This window comes from Arvicanthis niloticus, chromosome 2 (genome assembly GCF_011762505.2).
Source record: "Arvicanthis niloticus isolate mArvNil1 chromosome 2, mArvNil1.pat.X, whole genome shotgun sequence".
Lineage (NCBI taxonomy): Eukaryota > Metazoa > Chordata > Mammalia > Rodentia > Muridae > Arvicanthis > Arvicanthis niloticus.
In genome coordinates, this window is record NC_047659.1 from 13,230,874 (window position 1) to 13,250,694 (window position 19,821).

The 19,821-nt window shown below is 46.1% G+C and overlaps 2 protein-coding genes across 2 annotated transcripts in view; one reads left to right on the forward strand and one right to left on the reverse strand.

The window, feature by feature from the left end:
* Window positions 1–3,940: 3,940 nt before the first annotated feature.
* Ndufa8 (NADH:ubiquinone oxidoreductase subunit A8) lies at window positions 3,941–17,242 on the reverse strand. The gene is made up of 4 exons (XM_034493725.2): window positions 17,081–17,242; window positions 12,722–12,885; window positions 7,478–7,643; window positions 3,941–4,258 (listed from the first exon to the last, which is right to left on the reverse strand). The coding sequence occupies exons 1-4, from the start codon at window positions 17,231–17,233 to the stop codon at window positions 4,121–4,123; spliced, it is 621 nt and encodes a 206-aa protein (XP_034349616.2). The 5' UTR covers window positions 17,234–17,242; the 3' UTR covers window positions 3,941–4,120.
* A 55-nt stretch (window positions 17,243–17,297) lies between these two features.
* Window positions 17,298–19,821, forward strand: part of Morn5 (MORN repeat containing 5) — a 29,145-nt gene continuing 26,621 nt past the window's right edge. Inside the window, exon 1 of the mRNA XM_034493726.3 lies at window positions 17,298–17,465. Within this exon, the coding sequence (XP_034349617.1) occupies window positions 17,419–17,465 (47 nt within the window). The 5' untranslated portion in view covers window positions 17,298–17,418. The remainder of the gene's footprint in view (window positions 17,466–19,821) is intronic.

Sequence of the window (19,821 nt, forward strand, 5' to 3'; positions counted from 1 at the left end):
TTTCCCAGGTGGTAGAAGCAGATTTGTTGTTTAGTTAGTTAGTTTGTTTGTTTGTTTTTAATTGGCATTGTGTTTTGAAACAACATCTCACTCTGCAGCTCGGGTTTCATTTGAACCTGGCAGTGAGCCTCCTGGCTTAGCCTTCTGCAACCTGGGATTACAGGCATGAGCCACCAGACTCATCTATATAAGCAACCTTTTAAAGCGGCCTGTTTTGTGGCCTAAGAATACAACCTTCGTTACACTCAAAGCATTTCACCCTGTAAGGAAACCATTTAATGTGAATAAGTTAAGCACATTTCTAAATGGAAGGAATTTGTTTGGTAGGAAATGGGCTTTGGAAAGATTAATGTGGTGGCCAGTTAGTCATTTTCCTAGATGTCTATCATGCAGTGGGCATCAGGACAGACATTTAGCCCTTGTAGTTTGGGATAAGGGGAGATCCCTGGTGTGTACCCAGTGATGTAACACTGGTGTTACATGCTCACACTGTTAGGATGCTGCTGCCATTTGTCAACACAATAGGCTACATTTTGTGTGTAATTCACCAAGTATTTATGGCCACACCAGACAGTAGGTACTATCTCTGTGATCCTCCCTCCTTATTTACAGGTGAAGAGACTGAGGTACAGTAATGCTAACAGCCGTGCATAGGGTCACACAGCTCCTGAGTGTATTCCAACCCAAACAACGGAATTCCAGAGCTCTTGCCCTCAGCTATCATGCTATACACTGTGTCACGGGAACAATGGGGCAGGATGTAGGAAGACATTGCTTCCTGGGGAAGACAGGACTAGTGTCTGCCTTGAGAGATGGCTAGAGGTTCAAGAGGCAGAGGTGGAGGAAGGATGGTTTCCTGGCGAGATAGCAGCCCCGTGGACTTAAACGTTGGAAAGCATCTAAGCCCGGTTCTGTGATCCCAATTACCCCAGAAGCTGAGACAGGAAGATCACAACATTCAACGCCAGCCTGAGCATGTTAGCTGAGAAAATGTCTCAAACATGAAAAGTCAAACTGGGACTGGGAATTTAACTTAGTGGGAGGGTTTAACCTCCAGCATAGGAGAAAAAGTGGAAATCAATCTGGGATTGGCCTTCTATAGATTTCAGGGTTCGTTGTAAGATTAACATAAACATGGGAAATGGGCTAGGCTAGGACCACATTATGGAGTGTCAGAATGCCAGCAAGGGCTCAGGCTTTCCCTAGCAGGCATTTGGGAGCCACTGAAGATTTTGAGCAGCAGAGGCACACACAGCAAATTGGGAGATGGACTAGACCACAGTTAGGAAACTATTTTAATAATCCAGGCAAGGGAAACACAGCAGCCTAGGGCGAGGGCAGAGAGATAGAGAGGAAGCAGCAACATGAGATGTGCTACAGAAGAAACTCAACAGGGCGCTTGGTTGTTGGACCATGAGCTAGACAGGAACGATCGGAAGGAGCCAAAGATGCATCTCGTGTTTTGACACTAGGAGGATGGAGACAAGTGTGGGCTCAGATAGGGAAGACAGGAATGGGCTTGGCAGGGAAAGGGGAAGATATGTTTCCTTTGGGAATGCAAAGAATTAGTCTCACTACCCTCAGGCCAAGACAGTTTCTGTTATTCAAAAGCCCTGCTCAGGGACCTTCACACTAACCGCTTTCAAATTGTTCCGTGACCTTTTCCCTACTGCCACTGAGACATGCATTTGTTGTAAGAAATTATTATCTTTAACTACCTAGACCCTTCTGTCCTAGAAGGGTATGGTGTCGTGTGATCCCATCAAGAAGAGCACAGGAAAGCCAAAAGCTGGTTCCTTTGTTCAAAGAATTCAAAGCAAGGTGGGGAGGGTGGAAGACACAGCTGCCGTCCAACTTGGGTAAAAGTTAAAACATCCTAGAATTGAATTTGAAGACATTAACAGTTCAGGCTGCACTGCTCTAATTCTACAGGGCTGGATTAGCATTCGAGGAGGAGCACGCCACAGATCACCTGAAGCAAGCTACATCAGTCAGATTCTTGTACCCCACTCAGTAAGGAGTGGGCAGTCTGCTTGAAAGCTTGTTACAAACCTCAAGTCTCAGTACAGACCCACTGAAGCAGAATTTTCCCTGTGGTGCATGTGCCCTGACCTACATTATGGTATAGGCTTTGCTACCTGCTGTATCTGGGTTCAAATCTCAGCTTAGCCACTTACCACTCAGCCAGAATGTGACCTGCTCACTCACTGGTTTCCTCACATACAAAGTCAGCCAGAGCCTTTCACCTTGGTTTCACATCAGGGGAACTTTTAAACCCTGTCAGTCAACACCACAGAGCATTGAAATCAGTCCGGGCAGTGAGATCCCAGATATCAGATGTGAATTACTAATGGTTTTAATGGATGAGTATGGTCATCAGAACCAGAAAATCTTTCCCCTGTACCCTGTATTTCTCAAGTGGGGAGGGGCTCTCTCCACCTCTCCCTAAGCATTTGTTCTTTCATCTATGAGATGGGCTAGTTGACATTTTTTTTCCTTAAAAACTTTATTTTAAATCACGCATATGCCACATCTGTGTAAGTGCCCAGAGTCTGAAGGTATTGGATTCCCTAGGTGTTACTGGCGGCTGTGACGCATCTGATGTGGGTGCTGGGGACCTAACTTGAGTCCTTTGGTAGAGCCATACATTCTCTCTCCACCCAACAATATCCCTTACAAACAGCTCTGGACACAAAGGAGTGGACAAGTGTGAAACACTTGGCACAGTTCAAGTGCTGGGTGAACACTGTTAGCTATGACAGACCCAGCTTCCTCTGGGAGGGAACTGAGGAAGTAAAATGTGGCAGGCGGTATACCATATGCCTGTCAATCTGTGACCATGACCAACTTCAGGTATTGCGGCTGGTTTCCAATTCCTCAGCCACCAAGACTTTGCCTCGGCTTTTTTTTTTTTAAACCTCAGAGGCTTATTTAAGAGTTGGAAAAGTCTGAGGCAGAGGTGCTAGCAAGGAACTTGTGTGGACCAAGTGGGAGCTTCACTGTAAACGCCCCAGTGGTGGGATAAGCACTATGGCCAACTATCAGTCTCTTCCCTTGAACTGGCCTCAGATCCTTTAGACAGCAGCCCCTGCTCCTTAACGCCTCACTCCCTCCACATGAACTGAAGGAGACACTAGTTCAAATCTTTTTTTTCACAGTTCTACAGAAAAGCTCAAAGCCCAGTAGGCTCAGATGACTTAGTCTTATGTAGCAATGTAATGCCACGACCAGAACGTGCAGTAAAGGAAACGACCAACTGGATGAGGGGAACTGTGATGGGGTGAAGGGACTTGGGGGACTGGTGCTTTGAACGGGAGAGCGTTATAAACAGCGGGCTCTAACCTGCCCAGGAGGTAGCTAAGCCTGTGCCCTTTGGTTTGTCCTCAAACTCAACCTCTCACCAGAGGTTAAGGAACACACCCAAGGTTGGAACTGACACTCAGACCTCCAACTTCCTGGCTTTGGAGCTGGGAGTTCAGCCTCCACCTCCCCCTTGTCTATCAGGAAAAACATCTGGGTTATAACACCCGGGCGATGGGCTATGGAAGGGAAATGGTGGAAGTCAGGTTCTTTAAGGAGCTTCAAGAACCACTGCCTTAGACCCAGCCAGCAGCCCCTCCCGTGCCTGAGTCATAGGTCAGACCTTTCGTTACTCTGTCCTGAATGTTTCTCTGGAAATACTTTTAGTGAAATCTATAAGCTTGGAATGCTAGAGGAGAAGAGAGATCTGAGGCTTTGCACTATATGCCAAACTGAGATGCTGCTTCAGGTAGAACAGCCTCCTTCAGTCATTTCTCCTTGTGGGAATGTGGCTCTCCTGCCACAGCGGCCGGTCCTCCTCAGGGCAAAGCAAGTGGGACAGTCAGGGGCGCAAAAAAGAACAAGGGGAAGTCATCTTTAAAGGCTAAAAGGTTACATAGAACATAATAAAACACAACTGTTTCCTTTAAAATTTTTAATGGACAGGAAATGTATAGAATAATTGCCAAGTCACATAAATTAACTTTTTTGTTAACGTCTGTGATCCAGGAAAGAACACGAGATCTCGGCATGGGTGTTTTTGTCGTCTGTCGTCTGGGCGCATGACCGAGGTGACCAAGTGTGGACCATGGATCCATCTTTACACGGACCAGAAAAAAAAGCGGCTGCCGTGCTTGGAGGGTTTCAGATCCCCTTCAATCACGGGGTTGGGCTCTGGCCTTGGTCTTGAGTGATACGGATTCTCTGGCAAAGGACGGTCTGTTTTCACTTTGGTGACCTGGGAAGGGTGAAGAAGAAAGTCAGGGTTCAAAGGGATTCTAACAATAGTAACCCTGAGACTGCTGGGGGGCTCCCTCGCTGCCCTTGCTGCCTCAACTACTCCTCAGCTTCAAACCCCTGGGCAGACGTAGCTAGCTATGTTTAATCCCCGAGTGAATGTCTAGAAGCTGACTTTTTGACATTCTGTATGGTAGGAGCAGAGGACACAGCAGGGACAAGACACACGCTATCCTCTGGCTAACTCACCGGCTAGTGAGCAAGATGGAGCTATCAGCCGAGACCCTGCTGCCCAGTGACAGTGGAGAAGGGTGGACCCTGCACAAATGACTCACACTGAAGTCTGGGGCCTAGGCTATTTCTGAAGAGAACTGGGAGTCAGCCAGGATGATTAAAGGAGAAGACAGTGTAAGAGAGCAGAGACAAGACAGAGGGAAGGTCTACAGAAGTCAACAGAGGCAGACTGTAGGCCTGAACGGGCCTGCTGTTATCAGCACTGATGCGGAGATGCTGAGCCTGTTGTTCCACTCACTCTTCCCAGCGAGGCCCCACCAGGTGATGTCACAGATGTTCACTAAGGTCCCCTTGCTAGGACACAATGCCAGGTCTGTGTGCTCTGTGCTTATAAATGCCACGCACAGCCAGGGCACAGGGCTGGGTGATACACTATGCAATGCTGTGCAAAGGTGCTTAGATTTAACCTGATGGCAACAGGTGCCACTGTTACAGGGAAGCAACCAATCACTACATGCAGGTTGGGAGGCAGGGAAGCTAGGCCTGATGGCTGGGAACAGAAGGATTCAGAGCTGAGTCAACAGGACAACTTAGATAGTGGGTTCCAAACTGCAGCTGAGAGGAAGATGGAAAGACTCTACAATTGCCACCCCAGTGGCCACCAAAATCTCAACTAGGAAGCCACCAGAAACTGTTTCCTGGCTTTTACTCTAATGGTACCAACTGAAGCCGTCTGCATGCACGAGAGGCTAGGTTTGTCTGTTTCTGTGCCAGATCTCTTGGGCACGCAGTTACGATAAGCCTTTGTGTGCATGCTACCTCCAGCTCACAGGAGGCTGGCTAACTGTTGGAGCTGAAACCAAGGCCTCAAGTACAGGTCCCTGTCCCCTACTATAGCTGGAGGTCACTCAGGTTCCTGCTGTTTGACAGAGCAGTTCCAAATGCCTCACTCAAGGCTTTTAGGAAATCAATGTAGAACACTGTCATTGCTTTTTTTTAATTTTTAAAAAAGATTTATTTTTTATTTATATGAATGAGTGCACTGCAGCTGTCTTCAGACACACCAGAAGAGGACATCGGATCCCATTACAGATGGTTGTGAGCCACCATGTGGTTGCTGGGAATTGAACTCAGGACCACTGGAAGAGCAGCCAGTGCTCTTAACCACTGTGCCAGCCCTCCAGCCCCCATTCTTTGTTTTTAAGAAATGTCCTTGAACATAAAGTAACCAGGGATCCTGAACAGCCGGCTGAGGGGAGAACACAGCATCGAGCTCTTCTGTAGTGCACCTCAGAGCCATTCCTAAGGAAGGCCTGAGGCAGCCTACTTGATGATGAAGCGGCCACATGTAAAATGGGGTTCCCAGGATGAACTAGGAAGTGAAAGAGGCCCCTGATCAGTTTCTCTGTGGTCTGGTTGCCAAGTAGGAGCAGGAGTTAACTCTGCCTAGGGAAGGGTATAGCGTCTGTGCTGGGGCCCAGCTTGCTCTTCAGAGGGAGACTCGAGTGGGCCACACAGAATTAAAGAGATTGAAGCGGCAGGTTAGGCCTCTCTCTGCTGGTTATGATCTTTCTAGAAGGAGACGGAACAGTGGACAGAGTACAACTAAAATTGATAAAACATGTCAAGAAATACACACTTGAGACAACTAATATGGTAACTTGGGGGCGGGAGTAAAACAATGTCCATATAGAAAGACTCAAGAATAAATACTGCTTTGATAGCCTGACTCACCACTTCCCCTGTGGTAAGGAAGAAGCAAGAAAAGGCAGTTTTATTGGTTAAATGTGTAAGTCCTATCACTTTTAACTTTGAGTCCGCCACTATTTAAAATAATTATTTCAGTTTAGCAAAAGAATTTGTCTGAAGTGAAACAAAGTATATCAGACTGAAAAACAAACAAACAAACAAACAAAAAAGCTATGCTACCACTCTATTTGTGACAACTGTTCTTGGATGCTAGCCCCAAAGGGAAGGGAACAGAGATGTGCAGCCTGCGTGCTTGGTGCAGTGCAGGCTCACACAGGCTCTTGGGCACTGCTCTTACAGGGCAGCAAGGCTCCTCAGCCTCATTTGCAGACAGGGCTGCATGGAAGTAGGGTAGTTGAGATTCCACAGGAGGTTGTGGAAGCAAGATTCAGAACTACTGTGTCTACCCAGCTTGTCCTTCCCTCCCAGCTCGACCCTCTGGCTCTAAGAGTGGGGGCCTGAGCTGCAGCAGCAGGAGCTGTCGGACCATTGTGAGTAAAGCTTCTTTGGCTGCATGCTGTAACAGCTAGAGAGAAGCACTCAGCTCAGGGGAGGTGGGAGTCTCTACAGATCTTTAAAGTTTAATGAAACATTTTTTCCTTTCCCACACAGCTCATCCCTACAGTGAACATAGAGCTTTGGCCCTAAATTCTTCAATTTCACAGGGTGAACTATCTTCAAAGGCCCAAGTAGGCCCATCCCTTCCAGAAACGTGCAGCTCAGCAAGAACTCTCCAGGAAGGCAACCGTGGGAGAGGGTGGGGTGGGGCAGCCTTAGGAGAATCAACACTTAGATGCTACTGTGCTAAGAGCACAGCATACAGACACCAGTATAGGCCTCCACTACCACTTCAACCCAAAGCAGAGCCATCACCAAAATAACTAACACAGGAAAGTGAGGGAAGGCTTCTCACTCTGAGCTGGGGCTTTTAAATTCTTGGTGTTTCAGGAGTCTGGCACAACCTGACCCTACTGCCCCAGTGAATACACCTGATGGGACCTCGCTGACATGTTGTACAACTCTACTTACTTCCTGTGAGCTAGCTAACCCAAAGCAGATGAACACCTATGTTGGGACATGCCTAGTCCTTTTTTATCTGTCTTGTAAATGGGGACAACTCACACCCTCTCTATCCTCAGAGGGACCCCTTTCAGACCATCTTCTGCCTCTGTCATATCCTGTCCCCCCTGTCCAACCCCTACCCCCAGGCCAGAACAATGCCCAGCAGAAACCTTACCTTAGACAACTGCCCAAGGTCAGGCCTCACCCAGCCCAGTTTGTCCAGCACACAGTTGTCAAACTTTGCCTGCTGTTTGCGGCAGTGACGAAACAGCTGCAAGTTGGAATAATCCAGGCACGTCCAATACTCTGTGAAAGGCTCCGCACAGTGACTCTTTATCTGCCTGGGAAGGAGGGCTGGAGGTTAGGAGTATCGGTTCACAAAACAGAGATGGCCAGAGACACAGATGTCAAACGAACATACTTAGCCCACGTACCACCTTCCAGTAAAAAAATGACAACAAATGCTGAGGCTGTGGAGAAAGAGTCCACTCCCCTGCTGGGATGTAAACCAGTGTAATCACTGTGGAAGTCAGTGTACAGGGTCCACAGAAACCTAAAACGGGAACACCATGTGACCGTCTGCACCACTCCCAGGCTGCACCCAAAAGACTCTATGGTATACCAGAGACCAGATCATTTGGGTCTAGTGCTGTTTCATTCACAAAAGCAAGGAAATGCCAGGCGGTGGTGGCGCAGGTCTTTAATCCCAGCACTTGGGAGGCAGAGGCAGGCAGATTTCTGAGTTCGAGGCCAGCCTGGTCTACAGAGTGAGTTCCAGGACAGCCAGGGCTACACAGAGAAACCCTGTCTCGAAAAACCAAAAAAAAAAAAAAAAAAAAAAAAAGCAAGGAAATGGAATCACCCTAGATGGCCATCTAGGGAATACTGGATAATGAAACTGTGGCACATGTACACACTGGAATTTCCACTCAGCTTTTATTTATTTTTGGTTTGTCAAGAGAGTCTATATAGCCCTACCTGTCCTGGAACTCCCTCTGTACACCAGGCTAGCCTTGAACTCAAGAGATCTGCCTGCCTCTCCCTCCCGAGTGCTGAGGATTCAAGGTGTGTGCCACCTTTCTTGGTTTACTTAGCATTTAAGAAATAAGAAATTTGCAGGAAAACAGAACTGGGAAGTGTGGTATGAAACAAGGGAGCACAGTCTGACACCAACTGCAGGTCCTCTGTCATATCTCATGTGAATTCAGACTTTTGTATGGTATCTCATTAGCACAGCAGAATAGCAGGCCATAATGTATGCATAAAAGTGAAGGGCTGTAAGAGTGGATTCAGACTAGAACAGGAGACCATGAGAAGGGATCAAGGGGTGTGCTGGGGTGCAAAAGGTCACGTGTGACATGGACATGTAAAGGCTGACACTGGGGTGGACACACAGGGAGCAGGATCACAAAGGTCACGTGTGACATGGACAAGTAAAGGCTGACACTGGGGTGGACACACAGGGAGCAGGATCACAAAGGTCATGTGTGACATGGACATGTAAAGGCTGACACTGGGGGGACACACAGGGAGCAGGATCATAACGGCCAAAAGAAAAACAACAAAATCAAATTTGGTTTTAAAAATGTCATAATGAAACCTAACTTTCTATATACACTTTGTAATTAAAAAAAATAGGAAGATTTCTGAGCCCTTTTTTTTTTACCCAGCAAAAATAAAAGACTCTGGCCTAAGACACTGGCATTTTACTCAAGCCAACTCACCTGGAGCCTGTGTCGTCCTGACATCTCGTCCCAAGTGATTAAAGTAATTAGGAATTAAAGCAGTATACCATTACATCTAGCTTTTCACCCTGTAACTAATCCCTTGGTATATACATTTTTTAGTGTGTGAGTGTGTGTGTCTGTTTATGGCTTTGATCACAGTTTTGGCTTTGCTTGATCATTTGGTTTGCTAAGCAAACCCAGCAAAGAAGGAAGTTGTCAGAGCCTGGCATGCTGACAGAGGCCAGAGGTGACAGACCCTCAAAAGTGAATACATTAACTAGCTGGAAGACACTCCAGAGCTCTGGCTTAGTTCAATACTGCACAGTCCAGAAAGAGTCCTCTCTATGCAGAAAAGCTGGGGCCGCTAGGAAGCTGGGCAGCAAAGAACTCACTTTGAACTATCAAAAGCAGCTGGAGGAAGTTGGGGTGACGGCTAGTGGTTAGAGCACTCGACACACAAGTCACAGGCTGGAATGGGGAAAGTTCACCTGGCAGCCCACTGTAGTCTTGTCCCCTGAAAGAGGGGACAGGAGATCCCAGAGCAACCTGCCCAGGGAGACTAGCCATGTTGCTAAGTCAAAGACCCTGCCTCAGAGAATAACGTTCCTGATGTCAACCTCAAGCTTCTGGATGCATGTGGACACAAGTACACACACAGTCACACAAAGAAAACACACAGCTAAGGAGACTAGGTGTGGGGCACAGGACTACAATCCCAGCATGTGGAAAGTGAAAGACAAAGAGTTCAAGCCTTAGCTACAGAGTGAGTTTGAGGCCAGCTTGGGCTACATGAGACCCTGTTCCTCTAACCCCGAGGAAGGGTAAAGAGGAAGAGAAGGAAAAATGGATGAAGCAAATTTCCCCTTCCCTTTTCATTCAAACCTGTGAAGAACTAAACAAATACAAATTCAAGGAAGAATAGCACTATTTTATGTACCCCAACCCCAGCCCCTAGCTGAGGACTGAACTCAGGGCCTTCTAGGCAAGCACAAAATAGCACAGTTTTATGCAAAAGCCATATTGGAGTCAGTGGGGAAAGCTCAGAATATCTTTCTGCCAATGGACTAAAGACTGAACATGCTTCCTGCCTTATTCTAGAACCTGAGGACCTCCTACACATGGCCCTCCTTTAAAAGGTCTAAGGCTGACTTTCAGAGAGTCTAAGCTCATAGCAAAAGCCTACTTTCCATGCCTGCTCCTCTGACACAGGAGTTTCCGTCCTAGGACTCACCAATATGATCCAGCACCTTGTGTAACCTGCACATCCCTCTATTGTGTAGTGGGAAGTCCTGCCTGGCCTCTGCTCACCATACCCTGCAGACCCTGATCCAGCACCAAGGGCTTCCTCCCTTGGGGGGGGGGGGGTGTTTGTCAGGACCAAGGGAGTTCTCATTTCCCACCTAAAACACTCCATCTCTGCATCTCAGGAAAATGCTTTGCCAATATTCTCTTAGAAAATTATTTGAATCATTTGAATTTGACTCCAGCCCCTCCCTAACGGGGCATGCAAATGAGGTACCACTAGGGTACCACGAACCTGGCCAATCACCCCCTCCTGGGCGGGGTATGCTGAGGTGTATGCATATGAGGCACTGCAAATTGACCAATCAAGCACCTCCATGCGCTTTGCCCCGCCCAGGGCTGAGGGTATATAAACAGCCCGTTCTGGGCATTCGAGGTCTCTCCCAAAAACCTCAAAGAGCGCTTCCAATAAAGGCTGTTGAGAAGGATCCAGTTTGTCGCATCCTCCTTGCTGATCTAGCGGGGGTGCGACAGTTAAGAACATTTGCTTCTCTTGCCAAGGAATGGGTTTAGTTCCCAGCATCCACACGGCAGCTCACAACTGTTTGTAACTCCAGTTCTAGGGGATCTGATGCCCTTTTTTGACCCCGCCCCCAGCATTAGGCATACATGCACATGGTGCATAGCACATATTCAGTCGAAACACCCAATATATTTAAAAACATTTTAATCAATAATTTCTTTAAAATATATATATCAATAAAAGTTGAGAAGCCAAAACCAATGATCAAGGCCATAAATAGACACATACACATTAAAAAATGTATACCAAGGAATTAGTTACAGGATAAAAAGCTAGATAGAGTGGCATACAACTTTAATCCCAGCACTTGGGAGGCAGAGGCAGGCCAGTCTCCTTGAGTTCAAGGCCACCCTTATCTACACAGCAAATCCCAGGCCAGCCAGGCTACCTTGGAAGCCCTGCCAAATAAATAAATAAATAAGTAAGATAGAAATAAGAAAAGATTGAACAGTAGAGATGTCTGATCACTGACAAGAGTGAACATTGCAATTCCATCTACTAGTGTAGTACTATGTAGTTAATAAAAATATGGTACAAAATAATTTGTTCAATAACTTCAAATGAAAATAAGTTCAAAAATATGCACACTATAATTACAACCACAAAAGTTTCTTTGCATGTAGACAGACAGCACCGGCAAGAAAGAAGAAAGGCAGCTATTGATTGCTATTGGTTCCTCCCTCTAATGCTGCTGCAGTGGCATCTGTGGGCTGTGCCAGCCAACAGTCAGCCCCATTCTTTAGTGACATCCCTCTTCTTTTCCTTTGAGAAACAACCCCTCCCTGTTTGGCAGGATGCCCTCTTAGATGCAGACACTGATTCACTCCAGGCCTGACCAATCAGAGTACTTGTCTCCCAAGGCTCAAAAATAAGCATCCAAAGTCCACGGACAGTATAATCGACCCCAGTGTGATTGGCTGTGTGGGGACTCTGCCTACAGCAGTGCAGCAGTGACATTCTCTCAGGGCTCAGTAATGAGGCCATTTAGGCTATAGCAAAGGGAAAGACTACTTAAAAGTAAGGTCAACAGGGAAATGCTGAGCCAAGAGACTGTGCAGAGAACAGGAAGAAGGAACCACACAGTTCTGCCATCCCAAGACCCTTGAATCTAGTCCTGCCTGACACCATGACTATTTCTGGACTTTACAGTTAACTTTGAGTCGAGTTCTGCCCTTGTTATTATAATAGAGGTCTAAAAACATTTTTCTGTGGCTGAGTGAGGTGGTGTACACAGTAGGTCCAGCACCTGTGAGCTGAGGCAGAGCTGTGTGTTCCAGGCCTACACAGTGAGTTCTAGGCTGGCTGAATAAAACCAAACATTTTTTGAGACAGCATCTCCTGCAGCCCAAACTGGCTTCAAACTCCCCGTGTAGCTAGCCATGGCTGCCTGCCCTTGCTCAGACTCCTGCCTCCACCACCTGAACATCAGGATTACAAGACCATACATATCACCATGCCCAGTCAACACTGTTGAGCTAATTACACACCTGGGCTTGCACTTAAGCAGTGAGCACAGTGGCCCAAAGGAAAACAAACTCAATGCTTTCTCAATATCGTCGATGTCCACTATCTGTCAACAAGCTCTGGTCTGAGACAGCTGTACACACCTTTTCAAAATATCCACTGCAATACTGCAGAGGACAGACACCATTTCACAGCTGAAAACTGACATTCACAGGACTTACTGAACTTGCTTTATAAAAACAAATCCAAAAGAAAACAAAAAAAACCCTTAATTTCGGCCTGATTTCAAAACCTGCACACTTGTAATTCTACTAAACTGGTGGGAAATCACTTCCTCACGTCAGAATATTTCAGGATACCTTGACGTTAACTCTCGAAGGCCCTGCCCTCAGGTGCCTCTTACCTGAAGAAGTTCAGTGCGCAGCCATTGACCAGCTTGCCCTCCTTCAGGCAGCGCCTCGGGTCCTTCTCCTCCCATCGGCATAGCATGAACTCCTTATTGGTTTTATCACACTGGGCCCCATAGTGATGGGCGGCAGCTTTAAGCACAGCTGAGCTGACTTTCACCTGGGAAAGCAAAGTGAGAGGCAGTCACACACTGAGCTCTCCTCAGAGAGTGAGACACAGGTTGTCAGGATCCTTCACAATCAAGTGCTTAAGTATCACAACTCTCCCATATGTCTTCCTAGGCTGACAGAAACATCCCCATTTCCTCTTGGAGATGAAGACAGAGACTCTACAGAATTTTGCTTAAAACAATTCTGTCAAGTCTGGTATCTGGGAGAACTCATCTTTACTCTCACTTTTCAAGACATTCTGGCTACTCTGTTTCTCTTCCAATGTTTCCATCTTTCTGCTCTGTATCCTGCAGGCAGCCATCTGCCAATGGCAACTTCTTAAGCCTAAACTTTATCAACAGCAGGATGGGGTGTTTGCTGCTGGCAACAGGGCGAGGGCTGTTCCATAGTCCTGTTCAGGGCCACCTTTCTGATCTAGTGTGCTTTTACTTTACAGTTGCTGTTTTCTCCACCAGGGAATTTTCAGATTCTTGACTTATCAAGAAATGTAACAGACAATATTAGCATGTTTGTTTAAACCCAGCCTGTCAGGCTACCATACTTTAAGACACTACTGAACTGGACTTTTAAAAAGTGGAGAACTTTAACATGACAAAAGTTTGTAGTCTTACCTGTATGCACTTCATATCCAGAAGTTACTAAGAAGACAAATGTTGGAGAAAGGCGGGATCCACCCTACAGCAGTGATTCTCAACCTTCCCAACGTTGCAACCCTTTAATACAGTTCCTCAGGTATCATCTTCATCCTGACCTGTATCCTCTTCATTGCTACCTCATAACTGTTACTGTGCTACTGTTGTGAATTATAACATAAAATCTGTGTTTTCTGATGGTCTTAGGCAACCCCTGTGAAAAAGTCAGTTCACTCCCTAAAGGGGTGACGACCCACAGGTTGAGAATTGCTGCCCTACAGGAAGGCAACTAGATCCAGACTGCCCACCAACATGGTACTGTTGCAGCTATCAATGCAAAGTACACTTACATACAAAAGAAATCTGCCACGACAACTCTAACAAATTTATACTCCAAATCTTTAAATTTTTGTATTTAAGTTTGATACATATTTGTTTATTACCACAGCCAGTTGGGAAAATAGAAGGTATAAACCTTTTTGTTTTGTTTCAGGTTTTTGGAGAGCCTCTCAAGTAGCTCGGGCTGGTTTTGAATTGTGTAGGTTAAACTCTGTTCTATCATAGGCCTCTGTTCTCAAGCCTCCTGAACTGGGGTTACAAGCATGCGCTACAAACCCTGCTTCACAGTTTTGATTATTTTAACTGAGTTTTCAGTGGTTTAGAGCACTGGGTGCTCTTCCAGAGGGCCTGGGTGCAATTCTCAGCACCCACATGGTGGCTCACAACCACCTAGAACTCCAGTTCCTTGAGATCTGATGTCTTCTTCCAGCTTACATGGAAACCAGGCATAAATGTGGGCACATATATGCTCATATACATAAATCCAAAAATAAAATTTTAAAAGTAAAAAACTGAACACCATTTTACTTGTTTGTCAATCGCCTCAAAAATATCCTTAAGTGGCTGATTGGTTACTCCTCAAGACGGCAGCCCTTCAAAGCTTGCAGCCTTAGTTGCTCTATTTCCCTACACAAATGGCAGTCTTATAAAAAATGAAGGTATATTCATGGTGTCACAGGAAAACAGGGAAGAGACACAATCACTGAGCCAATTCCTAAACAGCAAATAAACAGTTGCACTTGACATGCCAGCCATCTGTCAGACTGTGGCTCTCACCAGGACTCTGCCGTAACATGACTATCACCAAGAAAGCAGAGAACTTGAGATGTAATCGTGTCCCCTAACCCACTTCTTCATAACTGAAGTCTAACAGTTCCCTCTCAAATTCATGCAGCATCCTCTGTCTCCAGAACACAGAACTTCAGCATCCTTCCTCATAAGCTCTTACACAGCTGCTCCACAGTGCCGCCTTCCATAGACAGCAAGTATGCAGACTGAGCCAGACAAATCCAGTACTGCTCTTGCTTCCAAAACCCATGTCTGCGCCACTTCTCATGAGACTTAGCTTACGGCAGGCCTGTTTTCTTATTTATGTAAACTGGAGTATGATATACTTGAGGATCCAATGAACTCATCTGTGGAACATGCTAAGGATGTACGTGACACATAAAATGTATGTCAATATTGGCTGTTGATTAGTTTTTACTCTAAATTATCAACACGCCTAAGATCTTTTAACCCAAAGCTTCTGGATGTTTTTTCCATGGGGACATGACTTGGTTCCTTGGTGAATGAAGTCCAAGGTGGATTTTACCTGCTCCCCAAAGCCGCTGCTACTCTCGGCCTCTGGGTCTGTGTCATGTTGCAAACCTGACCCAGGTTCTTCAGCTTCTGTGCCTGTTAGTAGTCCACTGCAAGCAGACTCACGCCAGACTTATTTTTTTGACTCTGTGAAGCACAGCTGCAAGTTGTCAGGGTTATTTTGTAATGGCCACTGAAGCTAGTCTTCCTGCTTTTCTTGCTGTCAATCTAGTCTCTGTAAAGCTCCTGAAGTGACCTTCCTTTTAAATGACAATTCTTATTTCGATCTGCTGTTACTGCGAATCAGAAACTAGCCCCCAGAAAGAGTCATGCTTAGCCACAGAGTAAAACCTGAGCTTCCTATTTGCTGTTCAAGGTTTTCTGGGCCCAAACTATCTTCCCACCTTCTCACCAGACTTCACAGAGGGCCCTGTGCTGCTCTCTCGATGCAACTCAACTCACTACTTTCAGGATCCCCTTTCAGGCCCCTGACTTATCTTTGACCACTTCCTACTTCCACTTTGGACCAAACCAAAGGCCCAGGCATCAGATCCAACATCAAATCTGCTTGTCTGTCTTTCATAGTATTAATCGTGTGTTTTAACTTTTATTACACTCTGGTTATTTACATAATTATATGTACCAATTGTGCAAACTTTAAAGACAAATTTATTAGAACGCTTTTGCATAAAACGCTTGCTGAGCCACATTAAAAGTCTAACAAAATATGTCAACTCATGTTTGACAAGTTTCATGGTGGGATAAGAATAAAAGAGTGGCTCATGGGAAAATCCCTCTTCTCACCTCTAAGTCCCTTTAACATAATGCCCATGAGTACAGGTAAGCATTTCTCCATCTGAGGAAAATACCAAGTTGCCATCCTCACATGTTTATGAGAGCCTACATGAAGTAGTATGGGAAAACATTTAACACAATGCCTAGTGTGTGATTCCTGGCATATAACTTTTAGTCTTGCCAGTTTTTTGGTTTTTTTCTACTAGTCCTGCCATGACAAGTCCTTCTGCCTTAACACATCCATCTTTTCCCTTGTCTCACAGGATAAAGTCCAAACTGCTCCAGCCTTGCCAGCGACTTCTCTAGAAGCTCAGCACTGCTACAGTCGGCTGACATCAGATAGCTCAACACACATGGTCTTCACTGTGTTGCACTTTGGCTCATAGCTCAATAGCCTAGGTTTCAGAACAGATCTGGGTTCCCGTTACAAGTCTTCCATACACTGTCTATGTGACCTTGGGCAAATCACTTCTACTCTTGGGGCCTATTTCTGGTCTACAAGGGAAGACCAGTTATACCCTACCTTACTGTGTGTTCCAAGTAATTAGCAGCCTGGCCTGGCCTTTAGAAATGGAGTGATCATGTTTGCGATAGTTACAATAGCATACCACTTTTACTTCACTTTTCACAGCGCTGTGCACTGTGCTGTACGGCCTCTTTATCTGTCTCCTTATAAAACTATAAAAGCTGGGCACTGTCTCTTATTTTCCATTGCATGTGCACACAGCAAATACTTAAATGTCTCACGAAGAAGTAAATGCTTTGTGTCCCATTACCAAAACACCCTGGCCCATGCCAGCCAGACTCATTGTCCAACACCCACTGTGTGTTGCCGGGGCTCCCTGGCCTGCTCTGCACCGAGATTTTGACAAGACTTGAAAGGTGAGCACCTGGGGAGGCAGATTCGCCTCACGGGGAGGGAGAGCAAGGGGCCAGGTAGTACTAATGGAAAGTATCACCCGATTCCCAAGAGGAGAGGCCAGTCGCGGTGCGCACAGGAATGTCTCGAGCCAAGGCGGGATGTGACCATGCAGGTCGCAGAGGCCGGAACCGAGCCTGGGCCCGCCTGACAGCTGCAGTCCCAGGCTTCCTGCCTGCCCTCAGGGAGAGCCTCACCTCCTCGACTTTCAGCTCTTCTAGAGTTGGCAGCTCCACTATCCCCGGCATGACGGCGGCAGCCGCGACCCTGACCAGGTGCCCTCGGCCGTGTTGCCCGTCTCCTTCAAGTCCCCTTTGGGTTTCCGAGACTGCCCAGTACCATCTGCGCATGCGTTTCCGGCGACGCGCAAGCGCAGTGCTCTGGGGCCGCTGGGGGAGACGGAGCCTACGCCATTCCAGGACGTCTACCGGCCCCGCGGGGCGGGGCTTCACTGGGCTCCGCCCATAATCTCCTGGTTGTCATAGTGACGCCGAGACTGCTGAAGTTGGGTGTCCGTTAACTACTAGCTGCTAACATGCAGTACACCGGGAGCCGATATATCGGGGGATACGTAAACGGGAGGTAAGGTCCCGTTCGTCCATGTGTCCACACTCTCAGGCTGGTGAAAGACAGCTGCCTTTGGTCTCTGCCAAGGATCCTCAGCCAAGTGCTTTCAAAAACTTGTTCAACTAATGTGCTCAAGCATAGATATCTAATAAGCCAAATAGGTGGGATTCATTCATTTCACTCTGTGTGTGTGTGTGTATGTGTGTGTGCATGCGTGTGCGCGCGCGTGCACGCATATTCCCTGCACCCACATGATGGCTCACGACCATCTGTAACCAAAGATCCTCTTCTGGCTTCTGTGTGCACCAAGCATGCACATGATGCACATTACATACACGAGTGCAAAACATACACATTAAAAAAATGAATATTTTTAAAATTATGCAGACAAAGAAAACTAGAAAATGCTATTTGGCAAATGCTGGTTGTTCTCCATGTCCAGATCTTGGATTTGACCCAGGTCAGAATCCCTGCAGACATAGTGGGACAGGCAAGAATAACACAGTTATGACAATTAATCAAGGTCAGCCCTGTGGTCAAGACAGACAGAGCACATGTGAGGTGGTCACTTTGCCTTGCCAGCATCTCTGGATGAAGAAAGCAGAATATATTTTAGAGCTGGAGAGGCTGTTGCTGGGGAAAGTAATGGATAAGTGGTAGTTGTTTGGGCTATAGAGCACTCCATGGGGCTGTAGAGATGAAGGGTCTGATTTGGAGGGTCTGCGTGCACAGGCTAGAGGAACTGCAGGGTGTTTTGAGGAAGCAGGAGTAATGGTCTAGCCAAGCACAGGGACAGATTCCTAGAGAAAAGGGTAGTAATATCTATGGATGCTGTCCAAATCTTCAGTCAGCTTTGCAAGGGAGATCAGTATTATCTCAACCTCAAGGGGAAAGGATGAAAAAGAGCCTTAGAGAACTCAAGACCCTTGTCTAAGCCTTCGGGAAGTGGCAAAGGTGCTTGGGTGTGCAATGTCTTTCATGACAGTGAAGACAGGTCAGGCTGATCTTGCAAATAAATGGTGGAACTTAACAAAACAACATGCTCACTGTTCTGAACACAGCTAGGAAGTGAGGGGGGCGAGGGCTTCTACCCAGCTTTGTGTCTAAACCACATCATTTCTTCCACAAGGCAAACGTTTTGTCAGGTGGAGGTGAAGAATTAGGCTTTTAGGCACAGAAACTGGAGGACCCACACACATCTTTATAGTGGACTGTGCTTCTTAATTTTTGTTTTGATTTTCGAGACAGGGTTTCTCTGTATAAGAGCCCTGGCTGTCCCGAAACTCACTATATAGACCAAGCTGGCCTTGAACTCAGAGATCCACCTGCCTCTGCCTCCCAAGTGCTGGGATTAAAGGTGTGAGCCACCACTGCCCACTGGCTATGCTTCATATGTAGACTAAATTAAAACGTAATCTTTAGTTTACATAGACTCCCCATTGCTGGTGGGAATATAAAATTGAACAAGTACTTTGGAAAAGCTTGGCAGTTTCTTAAAAAGTAAGACAACCATTTCATTCCTAGTTACTAACCTGATAAATGAAAATCTATGCCCATACAGAGGCATGTTTGTGAGTACTCCTAATGGCTTCATATAACTGAAACTGTAATAACTGGAAACTGGAATCAACCGAGATGTTCACCAACATGTGAGTGGACAAACAAATGTGGTATATCCATTCACTGGAATAGTACAGAGCAATGAAAATGTTGGTTCACACAACAGTAACATGAGTAGATCTTTAAAGAATTATATTGAATGAAAGGAATCAGAAGTGTCCAGCGAAAAAGGAATATATATTATATGATACCTTTTATATTAAATCATGGGAAATATAAATCAGTTCATGAAAATTGATCAGTTTTTGCCTAGGGATGAGGAATGGGAGGAACAAACAAGAAAAATTTAAAAAGAGTAAGCATAAGTTGGGCGGTGGATATATTAATCATATGGGCTATGATTACGGTTTCCAGGATATGTGTCAAAATGTTCAAACTGTACACTTTAAGTGTGTGTATAGTTTTGTATGTCAACCGTGCTTCAAAAAGAAAGCTTTTTTAGCCAAACATTAAAATCCATGATTTGCTTGTACCATATCTAAATATTAAAATGGAAAATATAGTATAACAGTTTATACCTATAATCCCAGCATTTGAGAGGCTGAGGCAGAAGGAGTTCCAGGCAGCATGGGCTAGAGAAAGAGCCTCTGTCTCTCTCTATTTGAGGCACTGCACAGTTGAGGTCTAGATAATTGTATTTCAGAACACAGGGAGTGAAGAAAGACCTCCCGCATTTTATAGCAGACAAGACTACACATCAGTCCTCCCCTCACAGTGATTTCAATTGTCAAATGAGAAAAGTAAGGCGTGG